Source organism: Mobula hypostoma (assembly GCF_963921235.1).
Source record: "Mobula hypostoma chromosome 5 unlocalized genomic scaffold, sMobHyp1.1 SUPER_5_unloc_1, whole genome shotgun sequence".
NCBI lineage: Eukaryota > Metazoa > Chordata > Chondrichthyes > Myliobatiformes > Myliobatidae > Mobula > Mobula hypostoma.
Genome location: NW_026948113.1, coordinates 258,913 through 285,241, shown reverse-complemented (window position 1 = coordinate 285,241; position 26,329 = coordinate 258,913). Strand labels below are relative to the sequence as shown.

The 26,329-nt window shown below is 41.5% G+C and overlaps 1 protein-coding gene across 1 annotated transcript; it reads left to right on the top strand.

Annotated features, from left to right (window-relative positions):
* The first annotated feature begins 1,177 nt into the window (after positions 1-1,177).
* Positions 1,178-13,446, top strand: LOC134341102 (beta-2-microglobulin-like). The gene is made up of 4 exons (XM_063038860.1): positions 1,178-1,336; positions 9,954-10,232; positions 12,604-12,626; positions 12,713-13,446. The coding sequence occupies exons 1-3, from the start codon at positions 1,285-1,287 to the stop codon at positions 12,609-12,611; spliced, it is 339 nt and encodes a 112-aa protein (XP_062894930.1). The 5' UTR covers positions 1,178-1,284; the 3' UTR covers positions 12,612-12,626; positions 12,713-13,446.
* The last annotated feature ends 12,883 nt before the right edge of the window (positions 13,447-26,329 follow it).

Genomic DNA, 26,329 nt, shown 5'->3' with positions numbered 1-26,329 from the left:
ATTTGCGCAGCTGAACGGGAGGGCGGCGACTTGTGTCAGTAACAGGCTGCGTGACTCATCGGATATTAATCCCAGGTCTGCAAACCCTGTGTTCCCTGTAAGAAGAAATGCAAAACAAGAAATGTTTAGAGCAGTTTTTAACATTAATATTGGGTAACCAGAGCCATTGCCAAAGGATAAACCCTAGCTGAGATTTTGTTTTAGCATCATAGTTGGGTAACCCGGGCCATTGCAAAAGGATAATAACTAGGTGAGAGTTTATAACATAAATGTCTAACTTAATGTATAATTCGAGTTTGTTGTCATATGCGCAAGTACAGATATACACAAGTGCAATAAAAGCTTATGTGTAAAGGTATTACAGGCAAATAGCATCATGTAAGCAGCATACGCAACAAAACATAAATTTTACAAGTATACACTTACGACAAAAAGTCCATTTGTCCTTGCATTATTGAATAATCTGAATCATATTTCGTTTCCGTATTTATCTTCCTATAATGTCTTTTTCTCTCTCGATTTGCATTAATATCGTTTTGTTTATGATGTTTATTTTATCGTGTAAGTTACATAAAATGCATGTTAATTTAAGTTCATGTCAACTTATGTACTGTGCTGCTGATGCAAAAAATCTAATATTCACGCCATTTGTACATTTTCAGTACATTTGTACAATGCAAGTTTATTGTCACAGGAGACTGCAAAATGGTAACTACCTAGTTAATTTTTTAGCATTATTATGGTATGATCTGAGGCATCTTAAATGGATAAGGTGTAACCGAGCTCTGACGAGTAACGGATATACTGAATCTCACCGTCCTATGAAAACACTAGAATTGGCCAGAATCCAACTGCCTCGGAATAATTATTCCACAAATACATGATTTATGAAATTCCAGCAAATCACTCTAATGTTTTGCTTGTGATGTTTCATACTGCGCCTAAAGTAGATTTGTCAATGCTGTGACACAGGCAGTCGGAATTGCAGAGTGACTTTCCTTCTTAAATTTTCTTAAGAGATCGCCGAGGGTCGCGTCTGAACGATCCGCCCTCGTTTCCCGGTCCGCAAACTCTACCGAGATCTTTCACCCGGAGACTGATGATGCGTATTTTCTAAATATTACCATTGGTTGTGCCGAGGCAAAAGGGCGGAGTGCCGTTTTCTTATTGGTACCGGGCGGCCGGTTGTTTCGCATAATCTGAGGGTGCAAGCGCGAGTGATCAGTTGCGGAGACCAAGAAGCGAATTCCTTTCTAGTAGCTGGTGTGTGCCGTGTGTCCGAAAATGATGCTACGTGTTCTGATCCTGCTCTCTCTTGGGTTGATTTGTGTGGCGAGTAAGTAAATTTATAAACTCGAAATTTTGCAACTGCTGGAAATACTGAGTGATTGAAATATTGATACATTAAGTGCCTGAAGAACTCAGCAGGTCAGCCAGCGTCTGTGGAAAGGAATAAACCGTCTATCTTTCGGGTCGAGATTGATGAAGGATCTCAGCCCGAAACGTCAACTTATTCCTCTACGTAGATGCTACCTGACCTACTGACTTACTCTAGCACTGAGTAAATTTGTCGTTTTGGGTCTGTAGGGAGTAGGCAGGGTTGGGAAAATTCTCGGGTCCTATTTGGCCCTATACTCCAGTGCCCGCTCACTGAAAGAATACCCTAGGTCCGGATTCTTAAGTCTTCGTATCAAAGGCGACCTCCCCATTTACGCTAATGCCCCAAGACTCAAAGAGTCCTCCACCTAACCTGTTACACCCACGTCCCCTCTCTGCTCTCTGAAAGATTTACCCATTAGCCCTATTGCCCCATGACGCTCTTGAAAGGAGAGCTTCGCATTACACCCAATACCCCCACAGCGCTCTGGAAAGCAATCCTTCCCACTGGGTGTAATGCTCAATTCCACCTCTGGAGAAACACCTTTCCATAATGTCCCATTCCCTCTCTCTGCCCTTCCCACTGGTCTTAATGACCCTTACCCTCTCTCAAAAGAAGTTGTCCTCATTAATACCAATACCTCGTGTCCCCCTCCGATTAGAGCTAATTCCCCGGGCAGGAGCCCCCACACCCCTTAAATCCCAATGTCCCATGATCTCTTTTCCAAAAGACACTTAACCAGACTTCCCTCTCCCTCAGACCCATCAAATGTTATTTGTCCCAGTATCCCATGCATGCTCCTTTTTTGGAAGGAATCCCTGTTCCAGTGTCACATGCCCTGCCATCACCTTAAAACCTGACGTTTGTTCTCTCCCGGAGAGAACACTACCTCTGGCCATCTGCCCCATGTCTTCAACCTGCATCACCTTTGGAAAGAATCCCTCCCATTATCCTGAATGCCCGGCTGTTGTTTCCTTCTTGACGGCCTGTCAGTTAACCCCATTCTCTGTGCCCCACTTTTGCCCCATTTGTAAGTGAGACCCACTGACCCTGGAGTTGGAAACTGTTCCTGGGGCTAGGGGGAATCGGGGAAAAGAGCTGTAGCATAGAACTGAATGTGGATGAATAGTGTTGAGATGGAAAGTAAATTCAAAGGTCTGAGTGGTCTCTTGTTCCTTCTATTAGATGCAGTGGGCTTCCGCACTTTCTCTGTAAGAGCCCCAAATTACTCATCAACCTCAGTGCCCGATGTCTGGCGCGTGCACTTCCCATTCCCTCTGCTGTCCGTGTGTCCTTTGTTTCTGAAAGAGACACCCATTACTCCAGAAACCCATGTCTTTAACTCTCAGAATACCTGCCCCATTAGCGCACTGCCCCTCTGGAAAGACACACCATTAATACCTTCTGCCCCCCTCTGAATGTGTTCCCATTAATGTCCTGTGCCCCCTTCATCTTGGAAAGCCCTTACCCAGTCACTTTAGACCCTATGCCCATGCGCATTGTATTTGAAAGCAGTGTTGTCCAAAGCACCATGCCCTCTCCCTGAAAGCTGGCCCCATTAAACTTAATGTTCCATGTCCTCCCCCTCACAGAGTGAGCTTCCAGTTAATCTAATGTCTGATGGAACCCCTCTCTCCCTATTGGACCTGTTGCCCCCGTGAAAAGGATGAATTTGTGAAGTGTAGAGGACTGGATATGTTTGGGAACCAACAAGTGGAAATAGTTTTGGAATCAGTACTGTGCAGCAAGAAAGGGTTAATTAATAAACTCTGGTAAAGGGGCCCAGAGGACATACCTTAACTGCAATACTACATGCAATTAGAAAGTGGTATGATTCAGACTGAAACCAGGGTTTTTAATGCAAATAAAATCAACTGTAAAATTATGAGGGGAGGGTTGGCCAGAACTAATTGGGAAACTCCGTTGGAGGATATGACCTCAAATGAGCCATGGCTTGTATTTAAAGGAAAAGTGCATCACTTGTAAAATATTTCTTCAAGGCAGATAGAACTAACCAAAGAAGTGGACCCATCATAGATTATGGGATAAACAGCATAATTATTTGTAATTTATGTAAATGTTTTATGTCTTTGCATTGTAATACAAATTTCACAATATATAAGTCAGTGATCATAAACCTGATTCTGAAAGTTCAAAGTACATTTATCATCAAAGTATGTATACTATTTACAAGCTTGAGATTCATCTCTGTGTTGGCAAACTTGAAGATTGAGAATCTTTTAGAATTCAAAACAAAGTTCATCTAGAAATTGGTAAAGAAAGGCACATAGGGTAACATCCTGTAAAAGCTTATATAGTTGTGTAAAAAAGAAAACTAGCCTGGGCATGTGTGGAGCACAGTGAGAGCTGGGAGAATTTATAGCAAAAATCGAGCTGCTGGAGGAACTTAATAGATCAGGCAGCTTCCGTGGTGGGGGCTGGGGAGGGAAATAGGCAGCTGATGTTTTGGTCCAAGACTCTTCATCTGGACTAAATGAGTAGAGGGGAGATAGTATGAAGAAGTGGGCTGAGAGCTGACAAGCGATTGGTGGATCCAGGTGAGGAAAGTTTGATTGGCAGTTGAAGTCAGTTGGGGGAGGGAAAGTGTAGATAGGCTCGGAGGTGATAGGTGGAGGTGACAAAGGGCAGTCAGTATATGGTGGAATCTATTACCAAAGGAAGATGCAACATGGAGTCAAATAAGGGAGATAGGGCAGTCAGTTGCAAGAAAGTAAAAGAAATAAATATGAGTAAAAGGGATAGAACTAAAAAGTAGATCCTGAAAGCAGGTAATTTCCAAAGATCCCATGATCTACATAGTGGACCTTTGAAGGGATGATGACAGTCTGGTTATCATCTTCCAAAATTCTGTAGATTCTGAAATGGACCTTGCAGACTGGAGTGTAGCAAATATGACCCCACCATTTAGAAAAGAAGGAGAGTAACAACTGGAAGCTACCAATCTGTTAGACTTACAGTACAATGGAACATGGGAAAATTGTGAGTTCTGCAGTAAAGTATGTGATATCAAGACACTTAGAAAATAATTTGACAAATTGGACTCATCATAGATCGAAGAAAGTAAAATCTTGTTCAACTAATTTTATTGGTGTTACTTGGGATGTGTCAAATAAGGGGGATTCAGTGGGTGGGTAAGGTCCCATGCAGCAAGTTAGAACAGATAGAATTGAGGATAATTAACATCTATGGATTGGAGTTGGCTAACACATAGGGAATAATAGGAATAAATGGAATATCTGGTGGCTTTCTTAAGGAAGGATGTGCTTGCTATGGAGGGACATATTGAGGTATAATAACAATTCACCTCATTGGTTACTGTGGTGGCAAGGTCTGTAATTTGAAAAGTAATTGAGTGCTCAAAGCTTTATAAGTATAAGGGCTCGACAGTGTTTATGTCAGGAGGATGTTTATACTGGCTAAAGAGTCTAGACCAGCGGTCCACAACCACCGGGCCGCAAAGCATGTGCTACCAAGCTGCGAGGAAACGATATGAGTCAGCTGCACCTTTACTCATTCCCTGTCACGCACTGTTCAACTTGAACATACTGCACCTGTATTTGCCGGGACATCCCGTATATTGGGCGAAATTGGTTTGTCCACGTATTTCCCCCGCTAAGGTAGAGCATTCCTATGAAACCTTTTGGGCCGAAATGGTGTGAAGTGAAGAAGCAATTACCATTAATTTATATGGGGAAAAGTTTTTGACTGTTCCCAGACCCTAAAATAACACTAGCATATAGTAAAAGCAGGAATGATATGATAAATACACAGCCTATATAAAGTAGAAATAACGTATGTACAATGTAATCGGGAAGATTAAGCCAAAACTGATTTGTGGGGGGGGGGGAAATTGGCATGTACGCGCATGCGCACGTCACATATGCACACACAGGAGCCTGCGCAAGGCTTCATGGTCATGGTAGTCTTTATCAGGGTAAACACAAGTGTCTCGTCAACACACACAAAAAATGCTGGTGAATGCGGCAGGCCAGGCAGCATCTATGGGAAGAGGTACAGTCGACGTTTCGGGCCGGGACCCTTTGTCAGGATTCAACTGCTACTTTTGTCCCTTATTTGGGAGTGAGAAAGTTGGCAACCCTAACTGTAAAAGACATGTTGAGGTGAGTTTAACCCTACTTGAACACCCCACCCCCGCCCCCCCCGGTCGGCCGGTCCGCAAGAATATTGTCAATATTAAACTGGGCCACAGTGCAAAAAAGGTTGGGGTCCCCTGGTCTAGACCTAGAGTCACATTCTCCAAACTAATGTGTAGTTACATGAGTGCATGAGAATTATCTTCACACAGTGGCTGGTGTGCCTTTGAAATTCTCTGCCCCAGAACTGTAGAGGTTTAGTCATTGGTACATTCAAAACAGGTTGCTAGATTCTGGTGAACTGAGGGAATTGAGAGATATGGGGTTAGTCTAAGAAGGTGGTGTTAAGATAGAAGACCAGAGGCAATGTCGTTGAATGGAAGAACAGACTGGAGGGGCTGAATGGTGTGCTTCACATTTAGTTTCTCTCTATTAACTTCAAAGCCACTTCACCCTCTTACTGAAAGCTCTGCAGTGTCTGTATTGTCTTTCCTCTTTTTGAAGGCTCTCAAGTAGTTCCAGTGCCCCACTGCCCTTTCTCTGAAAGAGTTCCCTCATAGTCTAGGTCCTTATCAAAGTGCCAGTTGACTGAACCTTGGACTGTATCAGGCAGCAGTGTGTCATAATTACTCTCCACAGTTGGCCGTAGGTGTTTGTGCAATACTCGGCAAGCATTTTTATTGCATTTCCACACTTAAGTGTTATGAAGAAACCATCCCTAAAACAGATTCCTTCAGCAAACTGATTTAACTTTGTATGTATTTGTGTACAGTATATGTGTATGTGTGTATATCATTGTGTCTTTAATGCAGTGTGAACAGAATCCATTGCCATGATCTGACATTGATACACAAGAGGTTCATACAATGTCCGTATTTCCCTATTTCCTTCTAACATATCAGTCGGCCATTCTGCCTGTCAAGTCTGTCCTAGCTCACAGAGCAATCCCATTCCTCTACTGATTTTTATGGTAATCAATTCTGGATGCCCGTCAGTTCCACCACACACTTGCACATTAGGCACAGTGTGTAATCTTGTGTGCCTTCGTGATGCTTATTCACCACAACTTCAAACTTGCCTGCCTTGTTTAGATTTCAGTTTCAGATTTTAAATTCATCTTTCTTCACATAGCAACTTTACTTTTTTTTGTATCTCCTGAACTGCTGTTCGTATATGACTTTACAATATTTTTGATTTTTGTGTGGCTCTTCCATGGCTGACAGACCCTGACTAATATACGAACAACTCCATTAAGTGGGGGAGTGAGGATCTTGGCACAGTGAATAAATATTCTGATAAAACTCTGAATATCACTCAGGTTGGACCATCAAACTTTCTGGACTTTTGGATAGTCTTTTCATTAATACCTCAATGTGCATTTAATTCAGTTTTTTTTTAAAAAAAGAGATTACATAGTATTATACTAGATTTCCCTTGAAACAGTTAAGCCTAAAGAGTTAAGCTTTTCTGTGGCTGTAAAGTTTTGATTTGTTGATTCTTGGAATTGAGTGTGTGTGTGTGTGTGTGTGTGTGTGTGTGTGTGTGTGTGTGTGTGTTGCTCTATAAATCAGAGTTTGTTACACCCCCCCACCATCTTGAGAAGACAGTCATAAGCAACCTTAAACTACCACCTTCTGTTTAGCGAGTGCACCTGCACTATGTAAGGTGTCTGAGGATGGTAGGTCAGGTGAGTGCATGATAAAGTAATCTCTCATCACCTAGTATTCTGGCCTAAATAGTTCCCTTTCAGTGGTCTAAATCAAAACTAGAAAACACTAGAATCAGTTAGTTGGTCAGGTGGCACCTGTAAAGAGAGAAACAGGTTTGAGTTTCAGGTTGGTAAGTTGAATTGGGGAAAATTAGTTAACAGGCATATATGGTGAAGTGGGGTGGATGGAAGATTGTAAATGGATGCCACAGGTTGGAATAGACTAGCAGAGGATAGAAGGATGTTGATTTGACAGGAGGAAGTGAAAATGGAGAAGGTGCTGAGGAAAGAAATAAAGACAAACTCTTCATTGTGAAATGTGCAATACCAAATGTAGCATCTACTGGAAATCCGAAATAAGGGAATCTATTTGGAGAGCCCAAAGAGAAGGATACTGTCTTCAGAAGTGGTCAGGGAATGAAAAGTGAAAAAATGCAGATACTGGAAATCTGAAATATAAACAGAAACTGTCAGAAACATCCAGATCAGGCCTCATCTACAAAAGGAAGGAAACATAATGGTCCACATCAAAATCATGAGCAGTCACAGATCTGAAACACCAACCATACCTCCTTCCTCATAGATACAGCCCAATCTACCAAGCAGTCCCTGCTTCCATTGAAATTGATAATGTCTAACACAAACTGGAAAGCCTGGCTATCTGAAATTGTTGAATTTGACATTGAATAACCTATTCAGATGAAAACTGATATAAAAGTAAAGACATAGAGTCAGAGTGAGAATGCTGTGGAGATTTACAAGATGTAGGAAGTTGAAGGTTATTTTTGTGAACTGAACAGAGCGGTCCTGCAAAATGGCCACTCAGTCTGCAGTGGTTGTTGAGGAAACCATGTTGTTCAAGTTTCAAGGTAAATTTATTATCAAAGTACATATATGTCACCATATATAACCCTGAGATTTGTTTTCTTGTAGGCATATTTAGTAGGTACAAGAACCATAATAGAACCAGTGTAAGACTACATTGCACCCAAAAGGGTAGGAAACAAGCAATGTGTAAAAAACAAACTGTGCAAATTCAAAGGATAAAAAATAAGCAACAAACATCAAAAATGTGTGATGACGTGCCCTTGAAAGTGAGTGCATAGGTTATGGGAACAGTTCAGTGATGGGTGAATGAAGTTAAGTGAAGTTATTCCCACTGGTTCAAGCGCCTAGTGGTTGAGGGGTAATAACTGATCCTGAATTTGCTGGTGTGAGTCCTGAGGCCCCTGTACCTTCTTCCTGGTGGCAGCAGCAAGAAGAGAGCATGACCTGCATGGTGGGGTTCCCTGATGATGGATGCTACGTTACTGCTACAGCATTCCATGTGGATGTGCTCAGTGGAGGAGAGGGCTTTACCCATGATGGACTGATCAATTTAGCATGGTCAACACCATGTTAAATGGTGCAGGTAGACATCAGCTTCACTTGGAAGGAGCCTTTGATACCCAAGTTGGTGAGAAGGAAAGGGGCGAGAGGGTGAGTGCTGCATTTCATGTAGTTCGTGGTTCATGGTGGAACGATGTATTGTGAAGGGCAGTTGGTTGGATGAGTTTGGGCCGTGAGATTCAACGAGGAGACAGGAATCTGCAAGAGGGGTGAAATATGTCTGGTAGTAGATGATGTATTGAATTTGGACACTGGACAGTTAGATGGAGAAGGGGTTGGGGAATGTTTTAATTTCTCTGACCAGGATGTGGAGAGGTTGGAAGCATAATGGCTGCAATGATTACCAGTGATATCGATTACCAAGGAAGGACAACAGTGACAGCGGAAAAGCATTACCAATAGATTCCTGACTTGTCATACATCAGCCAAATTAAGAAATATATCACCTAGCCTTCATTATGAGTCTAAATCCTGAAATGTCTGCTCCAACAGCATTGTGGGAGTGCCTTTAACAGAAAGACTAAAATTATTGTAAAAGAATATCATTTTATCTGGGGAAAAAACTGGGTGTTGCCAGTGATATCTGATTTTCATCATCATCATCATCATCATGTGCCGTGCCCAGTTTCAGCTTTGACTGCCATGGCCCACACACTCCTTTTTCAGATCAAGTGGATCATTGGTATTCATTTCCAGTTCTCTGGCTGCTGTCTCCATCATCATTTGTCTTTGTCTTCCTCTTGCTTTCTTCCCTTCAATCCTTCCCATAATTACCGTGCATTCTAACTCCTCTTTCCTATTCACATGTCCAATGAAGTTACGTTGCTATTGGACATGTGATTAGGAAAGAGGAGTTAGAATGCACAGTAATTATTGGAAATGTTTTTCATACGTAAATGAAATATAGGGGAAGCACCCAGACGGATTGTCTCGTGAGCAGGAACACAGAACAGGTAGAATAATTTTCCAGGGGAATTGTCAAGTACTAGAGGGCACAGGTTTAAGGTGAGATGGGGGAAGTTTAAGGGAGACATTCAGTGCAAGTTTTCTTAAAGGAGAGAGTGGTGCGTGCCTGGAACTGAATGCTGGAATAGGTTCAGCAATGTTTAAAAGAAATTTAGCCAGACACATGAACAGGCAGAGAATGGAGGTGTAGAGAGCATATGCAGACAGATGGATTAGTTGGACTGGCATAATAGTCGGCCAGACATAGTGAGCTGAAAAGCCTATTCTGTGCTACACTAGTCTATGTTCTAGGGGCAAGCTTGTGATGGAATTTTTAGTGTAGGAGACTCATAATGATACCAGAATTTGAATGGACTTTATTACATGCACTCACTGTGACCCTCCTGTGTATCTGCAGATGTAAGTTCACCACAGGTCAACGTCTACACCTACAAACCCCTCGTGACAGGTGAAGACAACGTTCTCCTTTGTCATGCCAAGGAATTCAGCCCACCCAACATCAAGCTGGAATTGCTGCAGGATGGTCTTCTGATACCAAACACAAAACAATCTGACATCAGCTTTGAACAAAACTGGAAATTCAAATTGACCAGTTATGTTGAAATCTCTCCCAAGGAAGGAGTGCAGTATGCCTGCAGGGTGCTGCACAATGGCGTTAACAAAACTGTTAAACTGGGTGAGTAAAACATGTGATCCTCATCAATCATATTACAATGGATCCCCGTTACTTGGGAGACTTTGGGACCAGTACATTCTAGCCCAATTAAGCTATTGCACCAATTAGCTGAAGTTTCATGGAAATATTTAATAAGATATTTAAAAAAGTCAAACTACCATTTAACTGAGTAACAAATTATGTATTTAAATGAAATACAGAACAAATTAGAACACTACCAAAACTACTGTAAAACTCTGTATTAGTTCCTAATAGTTATTGTGAATCTTAGTGTATGGCACATGTTCTCTTGATTGACTGTACATGAGCAAAATTAGTGCAGACAGTTCGTGTAGATAATGGATGCCTTCAGACAATGTTTTCGAGGATGCCATCCTCCAAATCATCATTGTCATTGTAACATTCAAGATGATTGTCAATACCTTCAAATTCTTAGTAGTTTCTAACTTGTTAAAGTAGTGAAATCATTTCATTTTCACTCCTGGCGATTTCTGGTGTCTTCAAGCCTGAATGCTTGAAACTGCAGTCATACGTTCCCCTCCCCCCCCCCCCCCCATCCCTTCCCACTGATCTCCCTCCCGGCACTCATCCTTGTAAGCAGAACAAGTGCTACACATGCCCTTACACTTACTATTTAAAAACTACAGTGTAGTGTCTGAAGGCAACATGACATGCATGCCACTGATGTTAGTTAGAAACTGTTCTGTAACAGTTTCCTGTCCCAATTAAGTGGCAGGGGACTACCAGCAATTTTCTTGATTTGATTTTGTTTTTCAAAGAGTTGTCCCAAATAAGCTGCAGTCCTGAATAACCGATGGCCCCGATTAACCGGAATCCGCTATAAGTCTCCGATTATCTGACACACTCAGGACTTCGGTGGTGTTGGACTGCAAGGTTTTCTTGACAATTGAAAGTTGTCGTATTCGCAAAGCAGTTTAAGTTCTTTTTTTTTGTATGTTACATGGTATTGCAATACATTTTCGGTGAACACAGTAAGTGCAACAGGAACTTGAGGCCCAGGGCACCTGTGAATTCTAGAGGATCCCAAGGAACTGGGATCCTAGTAAGTTTTATGGGAGTGCAGGTAGTATCATTGATGAGATAGATAATAAACCTACTGCCTAATCTAATAAAAATAGCAGATTTTTGCAGCTGAACTGTATATAAGCATACATTCTTTACTCCAATATGCACAATTAAGCTCTAATAACAAGTTCTTCTCCACCTAATATCAAAACTTAATTAGATTCTACCCTGGAAAATTCCCAGGTATCGTTTAATCCTTAAATAGTCACCTGAATTCCTGCTTAGACCTCATTTCCAGGTACCATGTGTAGGTGTCTGGCCTAAAGTTCAATAATGTAACGTACCTATAACTAACATATACTGACCATTTTTCTCCCCTAAAATAAAGCAAATTCAAATGAGATGTTAACAAGGCCATGTGGAGGGTGGCCAAGATACCCAGAGGAAATTTTTTTTTAATGAAGCTGTGAAAATTTTTATGATGGGAAGTGGATTTAAGGCCCCATCCACAATCCAAACCTGTGACTCTGCTCAAGACTGTATGAAATGTCAGTGTAGTTTCTGTGGTCATGTGTTTGAAATGAGCCTCAACCCTTAACCTGTGATTTGGCTGAGTGTCTTACAATGGAGCTATGCTAGTCCCTGAAATCAGGCTGTAGGATACGGTATCGATGCAACAATTTTCTCGATACAGGTCCAGAGCATGTTTTCCAAAACCTGTCTGACTTAGCCAATTGTCAGCACTCAGCAAATAGAACACTTCAACACTGGAGGTAGCTCTTCATTTCACCATGTCCATGCCAACAATCAGAAGAATCTGACTAATTTCACCTCAAACTTCAAAGTAAATTCATTATTAAAGTACAGATATGTCACTATATACAACCCTCAAATTCATTTTCTTACAGACCTACTCATTAAATTCAATAGCCATAATCAATGAAAGACCACACAAGTGGAGAGGACAACCAGTGTATTTGACATTTCCAGACAGGATTCTATCTGCCTCTTAGATGCCTCTCATAGTTTCATATACCAAAAATTGTACTTTGAGGTGCACCGTGTGAATAATTTGAGACACAACTTGATAATGGTGACAGGAAGCTTTAGGTCCCTGGCTCCCAGATCATCCTTCCACTGTGGACATACTCAAGTTGTGGATTCACGTATGATTTGGTTGATCGTTGCTATTAGTTAGCGGCTCCGTTAGCAGAGGATCTTGCAGTTGACATGATGGTGTATGGAAACTTCAACAGACTTTGGTCACTTAGTCCACTAATATCTATGCATCGTTCTCATCTCTTCTGTTCACTAATTATGTGTTTTTTCCTGCCTTCACTTACAGAATCCTAAGCTGTTGCGCCACAGGTAAGCAAACTCTGACACTTCTTGTTTTTACTGATGATAATATTCTGGCCTAATGTTCAGCTTCCTCACTCTCTTTTGTCTTGCAGGCATGAACACCAGCCCAACAGGAATGGATTGACTTCAAAATTTCATCTTTTCAACATGATCGCATGTTTTGATCCGGCTGTTAAAGTCGAAAAAATATATTACAGTCTGTCTTTTTTGAAATGATATGGATGATTTACTTTAGATACAAGGCTCTATGGTTCTAATGTTTGCTCCTTATTAATTTTGCTGATGACCAGTCAATATGTTTCTTATTATAGTTTATTCGAAATTAAATTTTCCTTCCATTTGCTGCAGAGGACTGGCCTGTAAGTCATGGCTTATAGAAGCAACTAGTAATATTCTTCCTCCTCCTCCTCCTCCTTCCCCTCCACTTCATTCAATAGTATTTGATCCATCGACCCATCCTATGGATTGTTGTACTCATTCGCACACAGCATGATTTACAGCAACTCTAACCTGTGCCAGCCCACCCAGACCCATTTAGTTTGGAATCCAGGTGTGATGCTGCTTTTGGAACATCTCTGGCCAACCCTACTTGTGCATCTTTCCTACAGTTCCCATTCCACTTTGGTGACTTGCAGGACCGAGTTCTATTTCTAGCTGTTGGGTTTTGTTATTGATCGAAGCAACGCGGGTGCAATATGTCGAAAATGCTTTTTTAAAAATCATAGTTGCATTAACTGCTCAGTTTTGTGGGGGGATTTATCATTAGTGTTAATTGGCTTTTTATGTGTAAATCACTGGATAAGTGAATAAAATACATTTTACCTTATCTCCTTGTTTTCTCATTTGTGACTCCAAGAACAAAGAACCAATCAATGTCAGTGTTTGTATCAAGAATACAAAAAACAGCAACTACCACTTACATAATGTTTTCAATTTCTGAAGCAGTTACAAACAAGAGAAAATCTGCAGATGTTGGAAGTCCAAGCAACATAAAATGCTGGAGGAGCTCAGCAGGTCAAACAGCATCTATGGAAAAGGGTATCGTCAACGTTTTGGGCCAAGATCCTTCATCAGGACTGGAGAGAAAAAAAGATAAGTCAGAGTTAGAAGGTGGGGGAAGGGAAGGAAGAAACAGAAGGCGATAGGTGAAACTGGGAGGGGTGAAGTAAAGAGCTGGGAAGTTGATTGGTGAAAGAGATACAGGGCTGGAGAAGTGGTTATCTGATGGGAGAGGATAGAAGTCCATGGAAGAAAGAAAAGGGGGCGGAGCACCGGAGGGAAGTTTGCCATGTGAGGTGACATTAAGCAGGTTAGGTAGCTTTTGAGGAAAGGGAGCTTTGAGATTTCCATACAATGGTGTCAAATTTATTGTCATATGCACAACTGCTATGAAAAATTTGCAGCAGGGTCACAGGCACATAGCATTAGAGACATAACATTGACAAGAAGAATATAAATTAGACAAGAAAGAAAACAATCACGACAAAAAAAAAATCCATCGTAGTACAAAGTTCTCACAGTATTGCCATACAGAGGGAGTGATTAAGGTTGTCATTAGGGAAAAAAGGACATTCAGGTCATCAAGTAACCTGGGGTTGATTGACCTTGTGTTTTGATATGTGTAGTTTTCACATTTTCCCGGTGAGTGTTTGGGTGCTTGATGGTTGGCATGAATGTGATGGGCCAAAGGGCCTGTTGTGTGACTCCACGGGCAGCTCTGCTGTGAACTGCCCAAGAGCTGATTGTGCTGACCATAAAGCAGCCATCTGCATGAGCCATATCTACATGAACACCATGCTTCATTCTCCCCATCCTCCCCAGGTTACCATTTTCCATACACTCGGGGCAACTTACAGTTACATCTTTGCGACGTGGGAGGAAACAGGAGAATGCTGGGGAATTCCGCACGGTCACAGGGAGAACTTGCAAACTCCACATCAACAGCACCTGTGTTCAGGATTGTACTAGAGTCACTGGAGCTATGAGGTAGTGACACTATGCTGCCGCTGGTTTGCAATGATAATTGAGGAGGAGAATCTGAACGGATTCAGGTTAATATGTTGTGGTAGCGGTCGATAGATAATTGGGTAAGGAGCCAGAGAAATATTTCAGTTTCCCTGAGGAGTGGCACAACACAGCAATGTGGTGCACGCCTAGCTGCCCCCTCAGGAATGATAAAGAATAATTAATAGGAACAATGGTAGGGATAGCCACATCCTATGTGAGAGGGTTCAGAAGAACCAGCAGGGAAAGTTTTATCACAATGCACAAAGTTTACAAAATGGGTAAATTTCATCCTGTACTGCAAGATAACATTAGCACTTCAGTCACACACAATAATGAGAGATACTAGATACTGAGTCCCAGCACAGTGAACAACATACTACCAGTGAACTATGGAGAACAGGGATGAGTACATGAGCATTTTGTCACTGTGGGGTATCACAAGCCAGTACTGTCTGGGTGGGTGGGTATTCATTCCAAAACTCTGGATTAATCTGATATTGAGGGTTAGATCTTTGATACTGTGTGACTGTAGATTGGTCTTTGATACCATGAGAATAGGGGTTGGGTATTTGATACCACAGGACTGGGGGTGGGTCTTTGAAACTGTGAAACTGGCAAGTGGGTCTTTAATACTGGGATCTTAAGTTTGGGTCTTTACTCCGAAACTGTGGACCGGGGTTTGTTATAATTTTGTGCGACACCGAACCCCAACAGTTATCCATTGCCCCACGCCACTCATTTAAGTTTGAAAATAAGGAGCTGAAGAGAAAGGGAGCTCGGAGAGAAACAGCATGGGAATAGGCTCTTTGGCTCACTCAGTACATAAGCACCCATTTACGTTCATACTAAATTCATCTGTAGTTTTATTTTCCCCACACTGTCAGCAGTTCCCCTCTTTCCGTCACTCACCTACACAGTTGGAGTGATTTACAGAACGTGTGCCATACGATTGTTCATTGCACTATAGTTTACTGACCACAGGTTCGCTTCAATAATATAATTCCAAGCAAACTCGTCACCAAATTCTGGACCCTGTGAACCAATGCTTCACTCTGCAACTGGGTCCTTGACCTACTGACTAACAGATCACAACCTGTAAGCTTAAGTGGCAATATGTCTGTCATGATTATTCTGAAGAATGGTGCTCCACAAGGTTACGTTCTCAGCCCCTGCTCTGCCCCTTGTACACTCATGACTGTGTGGCCGGACTCTGCTCTACAGGTTTGCAGATGATAGAACTTTAGTGGGCCGTACTTCCAATAACGATGAGTCAAAGTACAGGAAAGAGATAGGAGCTTAGCAACATGGTGTCACAACAACATCAATACCAGCAAAACAAAATAGCTGGTTATTAATTTCAGGAAGGGGGTGAGGTGGTGCACATGCTCCTGTCTACATCAACAGTGTTGCGGTTGAGAGGATCGAGAGTTTCAAGTTCTAGGAGTGAATGTCACAAATAGCCTGTCTTGGTCCAATGACATTGATATCATGGCCAAGAAATCTCTTCAATGCCTCAGGAAGCTAAAAGAAATTTGGCACGTCCCTGTCGACCTGACCAATTTTATTGATGCACCATAGAAAGTATCCTATCTGGATGTATAACAGCTAGGTATGGCAATTACTTTGCACACGACTAGAGAAGAACTGCAAAGACTTGTGGACACAGCTCAGCACACCATGGAAGCCAGCCCCACATCTATAGACTCTGACTATACTTCTTTCTGCCTCACTAAAGCAGTCAGCTTAATCAAAGACCACATCCACCCCGGATTTCTCTCTATCCCACTCTCGCTTTGGACAGAAGATACAAAAGAATGAAAGCATGTCCCACCAGGCTTAAGTTCAGCTGCTACCCACCATTAAATAATACCCCCACACAATAAGATGGACCCTTGACCTCACAATTTACCCAATTATAATCTTGCATCTTATTTACTTGCAGTGCACGATCTCTGTAAAATGTTTCAGTTCATCCTCCATTGTGCAAAGATTTGAGCTGGATGAACCAAATGCAAAACAAGACTTTGCATTTGTATTTTGGTACAATTGACATAATAAAGCAATTCAAATTTCAATTTTTCCGTTGTAAATTCCACCAGGTCTGTAGGAAAGTGGTAGAAGCTGCTGAACGGAGAGCTGCTGACAATGTAAAAATTGGGATTAATGGAGAATTAGCGTAAATGGAAGTCGATGTCAGTGCAGACTGGATGGTCTGAGGGGCTGTTTCCATGCTATCCCTGTCCGTGACAACCCTGAAGTCAGGAATCAACCTAGCGATCTCTGAAATGGACCTTAATCTCCTTCCCTAAAATGAACCAAAACTGTGCTCCAGGTGTGGCATGTGAAACAAGACTTACCTAATTTTTTGTCTTCCTTGTAATAAAGGCCAAAGTCAGTTGACCTCCATGTTTATGTGCTGCACCCGATCCTAACTCTATTTATACAAGGACACCCAAATCTTTTTGAAATCTCCCGCACCGTTTAATTTACATCGCTGGGAGATCACCAAAGGCTCCCAGACGGGGAGAGGGGGAGAAATACCTGCAAGAATACTGAGATATTAATAGGGGATTTCAACTATCTTCATATAAACTGTTTACAGCATATACATAACAGTGGTTCATAATCACTGGTGGAGTGGGAAATATGGACAATGCAACCCCTTCGAAAGGCCTTGCATTGGAAGCACTTAACTTCAACCACAGTGGTTCAACACTGAGGTGAGAGAAGTCTGTCCAGGAGCTCAATGGCTTCCAAATTTAGCGGCATGGGATTCAAGACATCTGCACCTCCTGCCCGATGGCAGTGGCAAGTAGAAAGGGATACTGGTCAAATATGGGCAGATGGTGCTGAACACCTGCTTGTTTTCTGCTCTTGGCCTCAATAATTTCTTCTTGTAAGGTTTCATGGTGGTTGGCTACCAATATAAGGTGCAGTATCTCGACATATTGAATTGGAGTGTGGAGCAAAGAGACAGGAGGTAAACCCACTAAATTCCCCCCTCCCCAAAAATAACTCAAATCATATCAAAAAGTCTAATGCGTTTCAGGAAGTCAGATACAAAAACTTTCCATGTTAAGCAGTGTCCCAAAAATCACAATTTAGCAATGAGATGTTTCCTTTGCACCTCATTGGAACTGCATTCAAATAATGCATGCTGCACCATTTCTGGAGAAGTGCACTCACTACAAATGCCAGTATTATGCACATTAATTCTGAACAAGGAATTATTCAGCCTAGTATGCCCAATACAGGAATGTGTAAGTGTAACTTCTTCTCTCCTTTTGTACCCATCTCCCAAATGAGTTCCCACTATACCGTGCATGTTATATAAATGATGCCCTTTCTTTTCCTTGACCCAACTTTGCTGCCACATTGATTGAATAGACTTTTTAATTATGGCTTTCACCACTTCCCCCCCCCCCCCCGCAACTTTTATGCAAAGGCATCACTGGATTTATAACGTTAAAATGATTGCTTGGCTAGAATGTCTGCCATCCCGTTTCCTTTAACCTCAACATGGGAAGGGACCTATGTTCTCTCTAAGCTGTGCACGTGTGCGCGCACACACGTTTTTCAACCAGCGCACAAAGGAAATTAATGTGTGCACAATAGGTTAATTACCTAAAATGATTTAGTAATTAATAATTATACTTACTGAAAATAATCTTTTAGCTAAATGTTTCTGTTAACTAGTTAGTCGGTTTTTCAAATACCACAATGCACGTCACTAATTTACGTCACCTCACCTTTCCTTTTCCGGTTTGTACAGCTGCATCACGGCGGCAGCCATCTTTGACGGACAGTGTTCATATCGTAAAGTTTACAAAGATCTGTTTGAAATCCTATAGATAGCTGACTAAGTTTTTATTGAAAAAGATCAGTCAGATGACCCTGTGGCTAAGTACTGTCACAAGAAATTGATAAACATCACATACAAAGTAGCTTTACAGGTTTTAAGTGATGTCTTTGATGAACTAGCTGCACTGTGAAAGATTCTGCAAAAGAGTGGCCTGACACCGATTGATGCACTTCATTTTGTGTGAGGTAAAATTAAGAAGATAAGAAAGCAGTATCTAGGAGACAATGTTTCGTGGAGTGACAAGGTTAAAGTATTGCTAAGCCAACAACGTGAAGAAAACGTCACAGTACACACAAGTTTGCTGTTCACTTTTATAAGTAGTATTTGTGTTCATTTAGAAGGAAGGTTTCCTGAAGATGAGGTACAAGAATGGTCAGCTTTTGATTTCTCCACAATTGCAGATTGCGACTTCACCTTTGGCGATGAACAAGTTAATGCCTTATGTCTAAAATATCGTGTTTCCTAGCTGAAAATACTGTAATAGTTAGACAGTTCAATGATTTCAAATTTTCCGTGCAAGAAAAAATGAAATCCAAACTGATTTCAAACTTTGCTCAAATGGTGGCATTTGTACTTCAAAATGAACAGTTTTGCAACCTTGCACAGTTGATGGACATTGGGGGAACCTTTCTTGCGTCTAGTGCGGAGTGTGAGCGAGGTTTTAGCCTAATGAATCAACTCAAAAACAAACTGAGAAACCGTTTAGGTGAATGTCATTTGGATATGTTAATGAGAATCAAAAGCTATCAATTGGATGGAAGTTCTACTAGTCTAGATAGAGCTTACAAAGAATGGGTAAATGCCAAAGACAGGAGAGAGAAAAAAATAAGAGTGGCTTAAATACGTATGTTATTTTGTTGTTATTCTGTGCGGTTTTATGTCAAATGTTTTGTAAACCTAGATAACCCTGCAATGCGTGCATTCAGTGCGCATTGCAGGGTTATCTAGGTTTACAAAACATTTGACATAAAATGTCAAAGGAAAAAGATTTGCACAACATATGATTTTTGCACACACTAACTACTAAAAGTTAGAGGGAACATTGGCAGGGACCCATAAAAACTATATACACAATGCCAAACACTGCAGGCTGAACAGATGTTGTCCAATCTCGAGGAATATCTGGCCTAAAATTTTAAATTCATGTTTTAATAGGTGTCAAAATGAGAATGAATCAGAGCACAGAAGTACATAATCTGCCACATGCAAAGGGAAAAACTATGGAGGAGCGACAGAAAAGGGTACACTGGGACCATATTCCATATTAAACAACCCAAGATTTTGTGCCCATTCGTTTCCAATCCACACAAAACTGAAGTCCTTACAAATGTAGTGTTCCCAACACTACTAATGTTGCCAATATTGGATTACCAACTTTATGTTAACCCAATAAGTCATTGCTAACTATAACCTGCATAGTACTTCACAAGTAATGCTGAAATTGAGGATAATTTAATAGCACCACAAAATAATCTTAATGCTTGAGCTTCTACTTTATCTAGGTGCTTTAAGACCACTGGTGAGGCTGACCCATAAGCAACACATCCACGATCAAAGACATCTGATAAAGTGATATACAGTTGTTTAAGTGACCTCCTATGCACACCCCGATCACACCCAACTAAGCACCTGAGCACATTAATGGCTTTTTTGCACTTATCTACAACTTTGTTCACATGCATTTTCCATATTAGTCTTGTGTGCATCCACATACCGACAAATTTGACTGCTGACTCTTGGTTAAGAGATTGACAATATAACTCGCGATCAATTGTGGGTGTAATGTTCCTTTTAGAAAGACAAAAAACTGGAGTCTTTGGAACAGAATGTCTGAGCCTACATTTAAGAAAATATCATTAATTATAATATTAAAAAGGAGTGGGCTACACACATTCCCCTGTGGAGTCCCATCCTCCATCTCAAACTCTTTCCCACCCTAACTTATATCTTCCTATCCCCATAAAAATATCTTGAATTCAATTGAACATTCTACCATTTCCAGCAACAACCTTGTGTCCATAAAATATCATAAACTTTCTCTAGATCAAAGAAAACTGCTACCTCCGATTCTTCATTAGCTTAGTCCTTATGAATATTAGATTCCAAACTTAACACTGAGTTCATGGTCATTCTCCCATTACCAAATTGAAATAGGTATACTGTACAGCTAATTTTCCACTACTTTCCACAAAATGAACAAGCCTGACGTAGTGCAAGGGATTAAAGGTGGGTGGCATTGCTAGTCAGGGAAAATGTCATAGCAGTGCTCAGTTCAGGACAGACTGGAGAACTGGTCTAGCGAGGCTTTACGGGTAGAACTGCAGAATAAGAAAAGTATGACCATGTTAATGGGGCTATATTATATACCGCCCAACAGTCCACGGGATGTACCAAATAAACCTGATATATGTGTACAGGGAACCTGGTTAAAATCTTGTCTGTGTTTTAAGTTACAAAGTTATGTTGATATAACATGTGGTCGGAAAATGGGTAATGGAGGAGGAGGTGCTACCTTTATCAAAAACCAAATAATCTGGGAACTTACTTTCACATAAATCATCAAATACATCAAAAACTTGCCTTTTTAAAGTTCCATCTGGGGATATGAGAGTCTTTTCTCTATACAGATAGTGGCAAAATGAACACTCCCCACCGTGGTATCCTTATGCACTTCCCAGTTCCACACACTTGCTGTGTCCTCAGATAACAGTGTAAGATCTATAGCAGAAAGCGTGCTGCTGAATAGATTTACCCTTGTAGTCCTACCATCATTCAAGCACTCCAAACACTTCTCTTCCTGAAAATCTTCCACCGCTGTCCCATTCACATTTGTGTCACTGCAACCCCACATGGTACTATGAGCATTGAAATTCCCACACGTTTCAACCATATCTTTCCCAATTTCCACCCACACTTTCCAATATATTAGGCATTAAACTTTCATAAGGGTAATAAAAAATTATCTGAACTTTACTATTCTTTCCCCAAATTTCAATCACAATTGACTCATAAACAACTCTTATTTCCATAAGTCTATTAGCTGTCTCATTTTTGATAAAGGTAGCTACTATTCCTCCATTACCCATTTTCCGATCACATCTTATATCAACATAACTTTGTATCTTAAAACATAGACAAGATTTTAACCAGATTTCCTGTACACATATAATATCAGTTCTATTTGGTAAATCTTTAATAAATGCCTTAAATTCTTGTCCATTAGATAATGGGCTTCTGGTATTACAGTAATATTAGAAAACCATTTACAACCCTCCTTTGAAGTCTAAACATTATTTACTCCTCCTGTAAGGCATCATTAATAACTTACAGAGTTACGGTAAGTGTTTTATTTCTGGATGTTCTTCTGCAGCTTTTAATATAAATTTTTTCTGTCCTATTTTCTGTTTGTCCTATTTAATTTACCACATCTACCATGAAAGTGACAAATTTTAGCTTATAAATTAATCCTTTGTTATAAAATCATGCATTTTACGCACTGTCCCTAAACTATCTCGATATTAATAGGTCCCTTTGACACTGTCTTCTGTATTTCCTGCAGAGCCTCTGCATATGATATGCCCACTTTCACCTGAACATATTACACTTCCACAGCTTTCTGATATACAGGACACCCGGCATAAGCTGAGCTATGCTCTCTTCCACAGTTACTACATATTAGCCAACACCTTCTGCATAATTGCCATAACCATGCTCTTCACCACCTCTAGCACACCGCTTTTTACGCTTGCACACAGCTGCTACATGACCAAACTTCTGCTCTTGAAAATATCTCAAGACCATGGACTTGAACCATAACTCATATAACCTCAATATAACCTAAAACTCCCTGCAACTTTTTTCCCATCATCATTAATCAACACCAATAATATATCTGTTCATACTCTATTATGAAACCTTTTCAAACATTTAACCCCAAAGCTTTTTCACATTGCTTACTATCTTTACAAAATACTGAGAGTGTCCCATCTTTTAAAAGTTTTGTGTCCACACTATCTTCAAATGCTTTTTTTTCAAATCCTTAGGTAGTCTATTTGGATTGATGCTAGAAACAAGTCCACATCCAAAACTTAACAAAACCTTTAAACCTTCCTGCCTTATTTTAATTAAATCCTGACCACTGCCTTCATCATGAGACGGTAAGCACTACAATCCTCAACCAGCTGTTTATTCTTCCATTTCTCAGAAACCTTGCCATTTACCTTTCTCCATACAACTCCTATCATTCAATATCACCTCCCGTTCATTACCTCCATCTCCTCCAGCATTTCCTCCCATCTCTACCACCAACGCCCCCGTCCCCCCACCACCACTTACACCCTGACAGCTACTCACAACACAAGGTTCAGCCGTTTGCTCCAACCCCAATCAGGACTCCAGAATGAGTGCTCCCTAATCGAGTCACCCACTGCCCTCTATCCCCCATTCCTCGACAATTTTAATCCTGCTTGATGTTTTAAATGTCACAGAATAATGGAGCCGAGCACAGGTTCATCTTCTGTTATCTGGCCTCTACGCAGCATTCTCAGCCAGCGGTTTGCTGTCCCGGATGTAGAAGCAATCTCTAGAGTCTAATTTGCCGAATCCCCTGGAGAATACAAAAGTGCCAGTTCATTTAGTCAGTTCGACAGCACATCCATTAAAGGGAAATTACAGGCTGCGGACCGTAGCAATAGCATTTCAGAAGAAGTATGTCTACTAGGGTATCTCGAAGTTTGGTGAGCTGCCTGCAAAACAACGTTGTTGATCACTGGATACATCTTGCAATGGGTGTGATTACACCGGAAAGGGTGCAGGAGAGATTTATCAGGATGTGGTCTGGGATAGAGCATCATGGATGAGCTGGGTTTATTTTCCTTGGAGTAGAGAAGCTTGATATGTACAAACCTATCAGGGGCATTGATTGGATAGATAGTGCACAGACGGAGAACTGTGTGCAGTTCTGACCTCCCGACTACAGCAGTCTAGAGGATACTTACAGAGATATTGGCATGTCTGGATAGCTGGATAGGAGAGTCTGACTAGGCTGGGGTTCCCTGATACACTGAGCAGAGTTATAGCTTAATTGTATAAAGTCCTGAAGCCCAGACACATTTAAGAGAGGAGGCCCTTGCTGGAGGTTGATAACTTTGACACATGCATTTTATGTTGGTTTTGACTTCCCTTGTCAGCCATGGTTGCATCATTCTGCCTTTAGTATACTTCTTCTTGGTATGTATCTATCCTGGTCCTCCTGAATTAATCACAAAAACTCCAGCCATTCCTTGACTCTAATTGATCCACCTGTTGCTTGCCAGCTCCTGTCTCAGCCCACCCTCTCCCATCTTTATACTGGTTATCTTTTGGCCCTGATGGATGATCTTGGCCCAAAACAATGTCCACCCCCTTTCCTCCACTCACGTTACCTGACATGCTGAGTTCCTCTAGCAGCTTGTTTATTCCAGAATCTGCAGTCTCTTGTGTCTTTAGGGTTTATGGGGACTTGCACCCAAATGCTTCCTGATGACCCAGGTATGTGCAAGTTAGCTTCACCACAGGCAAATAAATGTCATGCTCTCATTGTCAAGGTCAAGGTTGCCTTCGCACTCACACCTTCAGAATCATTCTGGGCCGTAACTGCTAGTGGATGCCATGGTCACTGGGTTGAGGGATTCGGCAACACAATGACGCAGCTAGTGGAAACCTGCCTGACAGCACTGGAGACCCAGGTTCAATCCTGCTCTCAGAAACTATCTGTGTGGAGTTTGTACTGTGACTATTTGGGTAAATTGATAATAGAAACTTAGAAACATAGAAATCTACAGCACATTACGGGCCCTTCGGCCCACAATGTTGTGCCGACCATGCAACCTACTCTAGAAACTGTCTAGAATTTCCTTACCGCAGAGCCCTCTATTTCTCTCAGCTCCATGTACGTATCTCAGAGTCTCTTAAAAGACCCTATTGTATCTGCCCCTACTACTGTCGCTGGCAGTGCATTCCAAGCACCCACCACTCTTTGTGTGAAAAACTTACCTCTGACATCCCCCGTGTACCTACTTCCAAGCATCTTAAAATGATGCCCGCTCATGTTAGCCATTTCAGCCCTGAGAAAAAGTCCCTGGCTATACACACGATCAATGCCTCTCATCACCTCTATCAGGTCACCTCTCATACTCCATCGTTCCAAGGAGAAAAGGCCAAGTTCACTCAACCTATTCTCATAAGGCATGCTCCCCAATCCAGGCAACATCCTTGTAAATCTCCACTGTGCTCTCTCTATAGTGTCCCCACCAATATAGTAACCAAACCAATAATAAATTGGTTTATTATTCTCACATGTATTGAGATACAATGAAAATCTGAACTGAGAACATTCAGGCATGACTGGTATGTGGTCAGTAATGTTCATGCCAGCCGTACAGAGATCATTTCGTTACAACAGTACACTGAGGTAGTAGAAGGGAAAACTGTAATAACAGAGTGCAGTATAAAATGGTACAGTTACAGTACTGAGAAAGTGTGGTGCATGCAGATAATCAGATGCAGGAGTCCATCTTATTATTCTAGGTGACCATTCAATAGTCCTATAACAGCACAGCAGAAACTGTCTTTGCACCTGGAGATATGTGACTTTAGGCTTTTGTATCTTTGACCCAGTGTTGGTGGGGGTGGGGGGGCGGGGATGGCAGAAGAGAGAATATTAGGTGTGGCTTTTCCCCTGGTGCTCCAATTTCCTCCACATCCCAAAGATGTGTGGGTTAGTAGGTTAAGTTGTCATTATAAGTTGCCTCGTCTCTTTAGGTGAGAATGTGTGGTGTATTAGCAACACTAGAATTAATACAGGATTAGTGTAAATGGGTAGTTGGTGGACAGTGTGGACGCACAGGGCCAAAGGGCCAGTGCATCCAAACTGACTGTCATGCTTCCATTGCTGTATCTTTCTATAACTTTTAAGGTAGGTGTGTGAAAAGAATAAGGATAGCATATGTAATTTGTCTGGAGGCAGAGGCAACAGGAGAATTTGAATGCTTCAGAGGCTGTTGATGCCTCAAGAAAGACACATGCACTCATGTATTCAGCAATAACCAGCATCCTGAAGCTCAGCAGGCTCCAGATCAGATAAGAATCTCAGTCTAATATTACTTCCATCGCAAGATCAATTTGGGATGTCCACAGATAATCTCGTAATGTTCAATTCCATTTGCAACCACTAAGGATGATGAAGCAGTCTGAGCCTGTGCACAGAAAAATACAGGGAACATACAGGCATGACTGGTACGTAATACCTATATGCTCAGTGATGTTCATGCTACGTAAGTGTAACATGATCAACAAAAGAAATATTAACAACTCCTCTATTAACACAATATTAAAGCAAGATATTCCATAGTGAAAGTGTCTAAAGGTAGAGGGGTCCTGCAGTTCTGGTGGGCACACTGCAGGAAGGATGTGATTGCACACAGGAGGGAGCAGAGGGGATTCACAAGGAAGTTGTTAGTTATGAGGAGAGACTGGATAGGCTGAACTTGTTTTCCTTGGAGAGGAAGAGGCTGAGGTGATACCTGAATTTGAAGGGCATAGATAGGATAAGGAGGAGGGAATATTTTTTATAGAGGAGATGCTTATGACTGGAAGACATGGGCTTAGGGCAAGAGGTAAGAGATTTAGAGATACAAGAGATTCTGCCAACGCTGGAAATCTTGAGAAACACACACAAAATACTGGAGGGACTCAGCAAGTCAGGCAGCATCTAAGGAGGGGAATGAACAGTTGATGTTTCGGGCTGAAACCCTTCATCATGACTGGAAAGAGGCCAGAGACCAGAATAAGATGTTGGTGG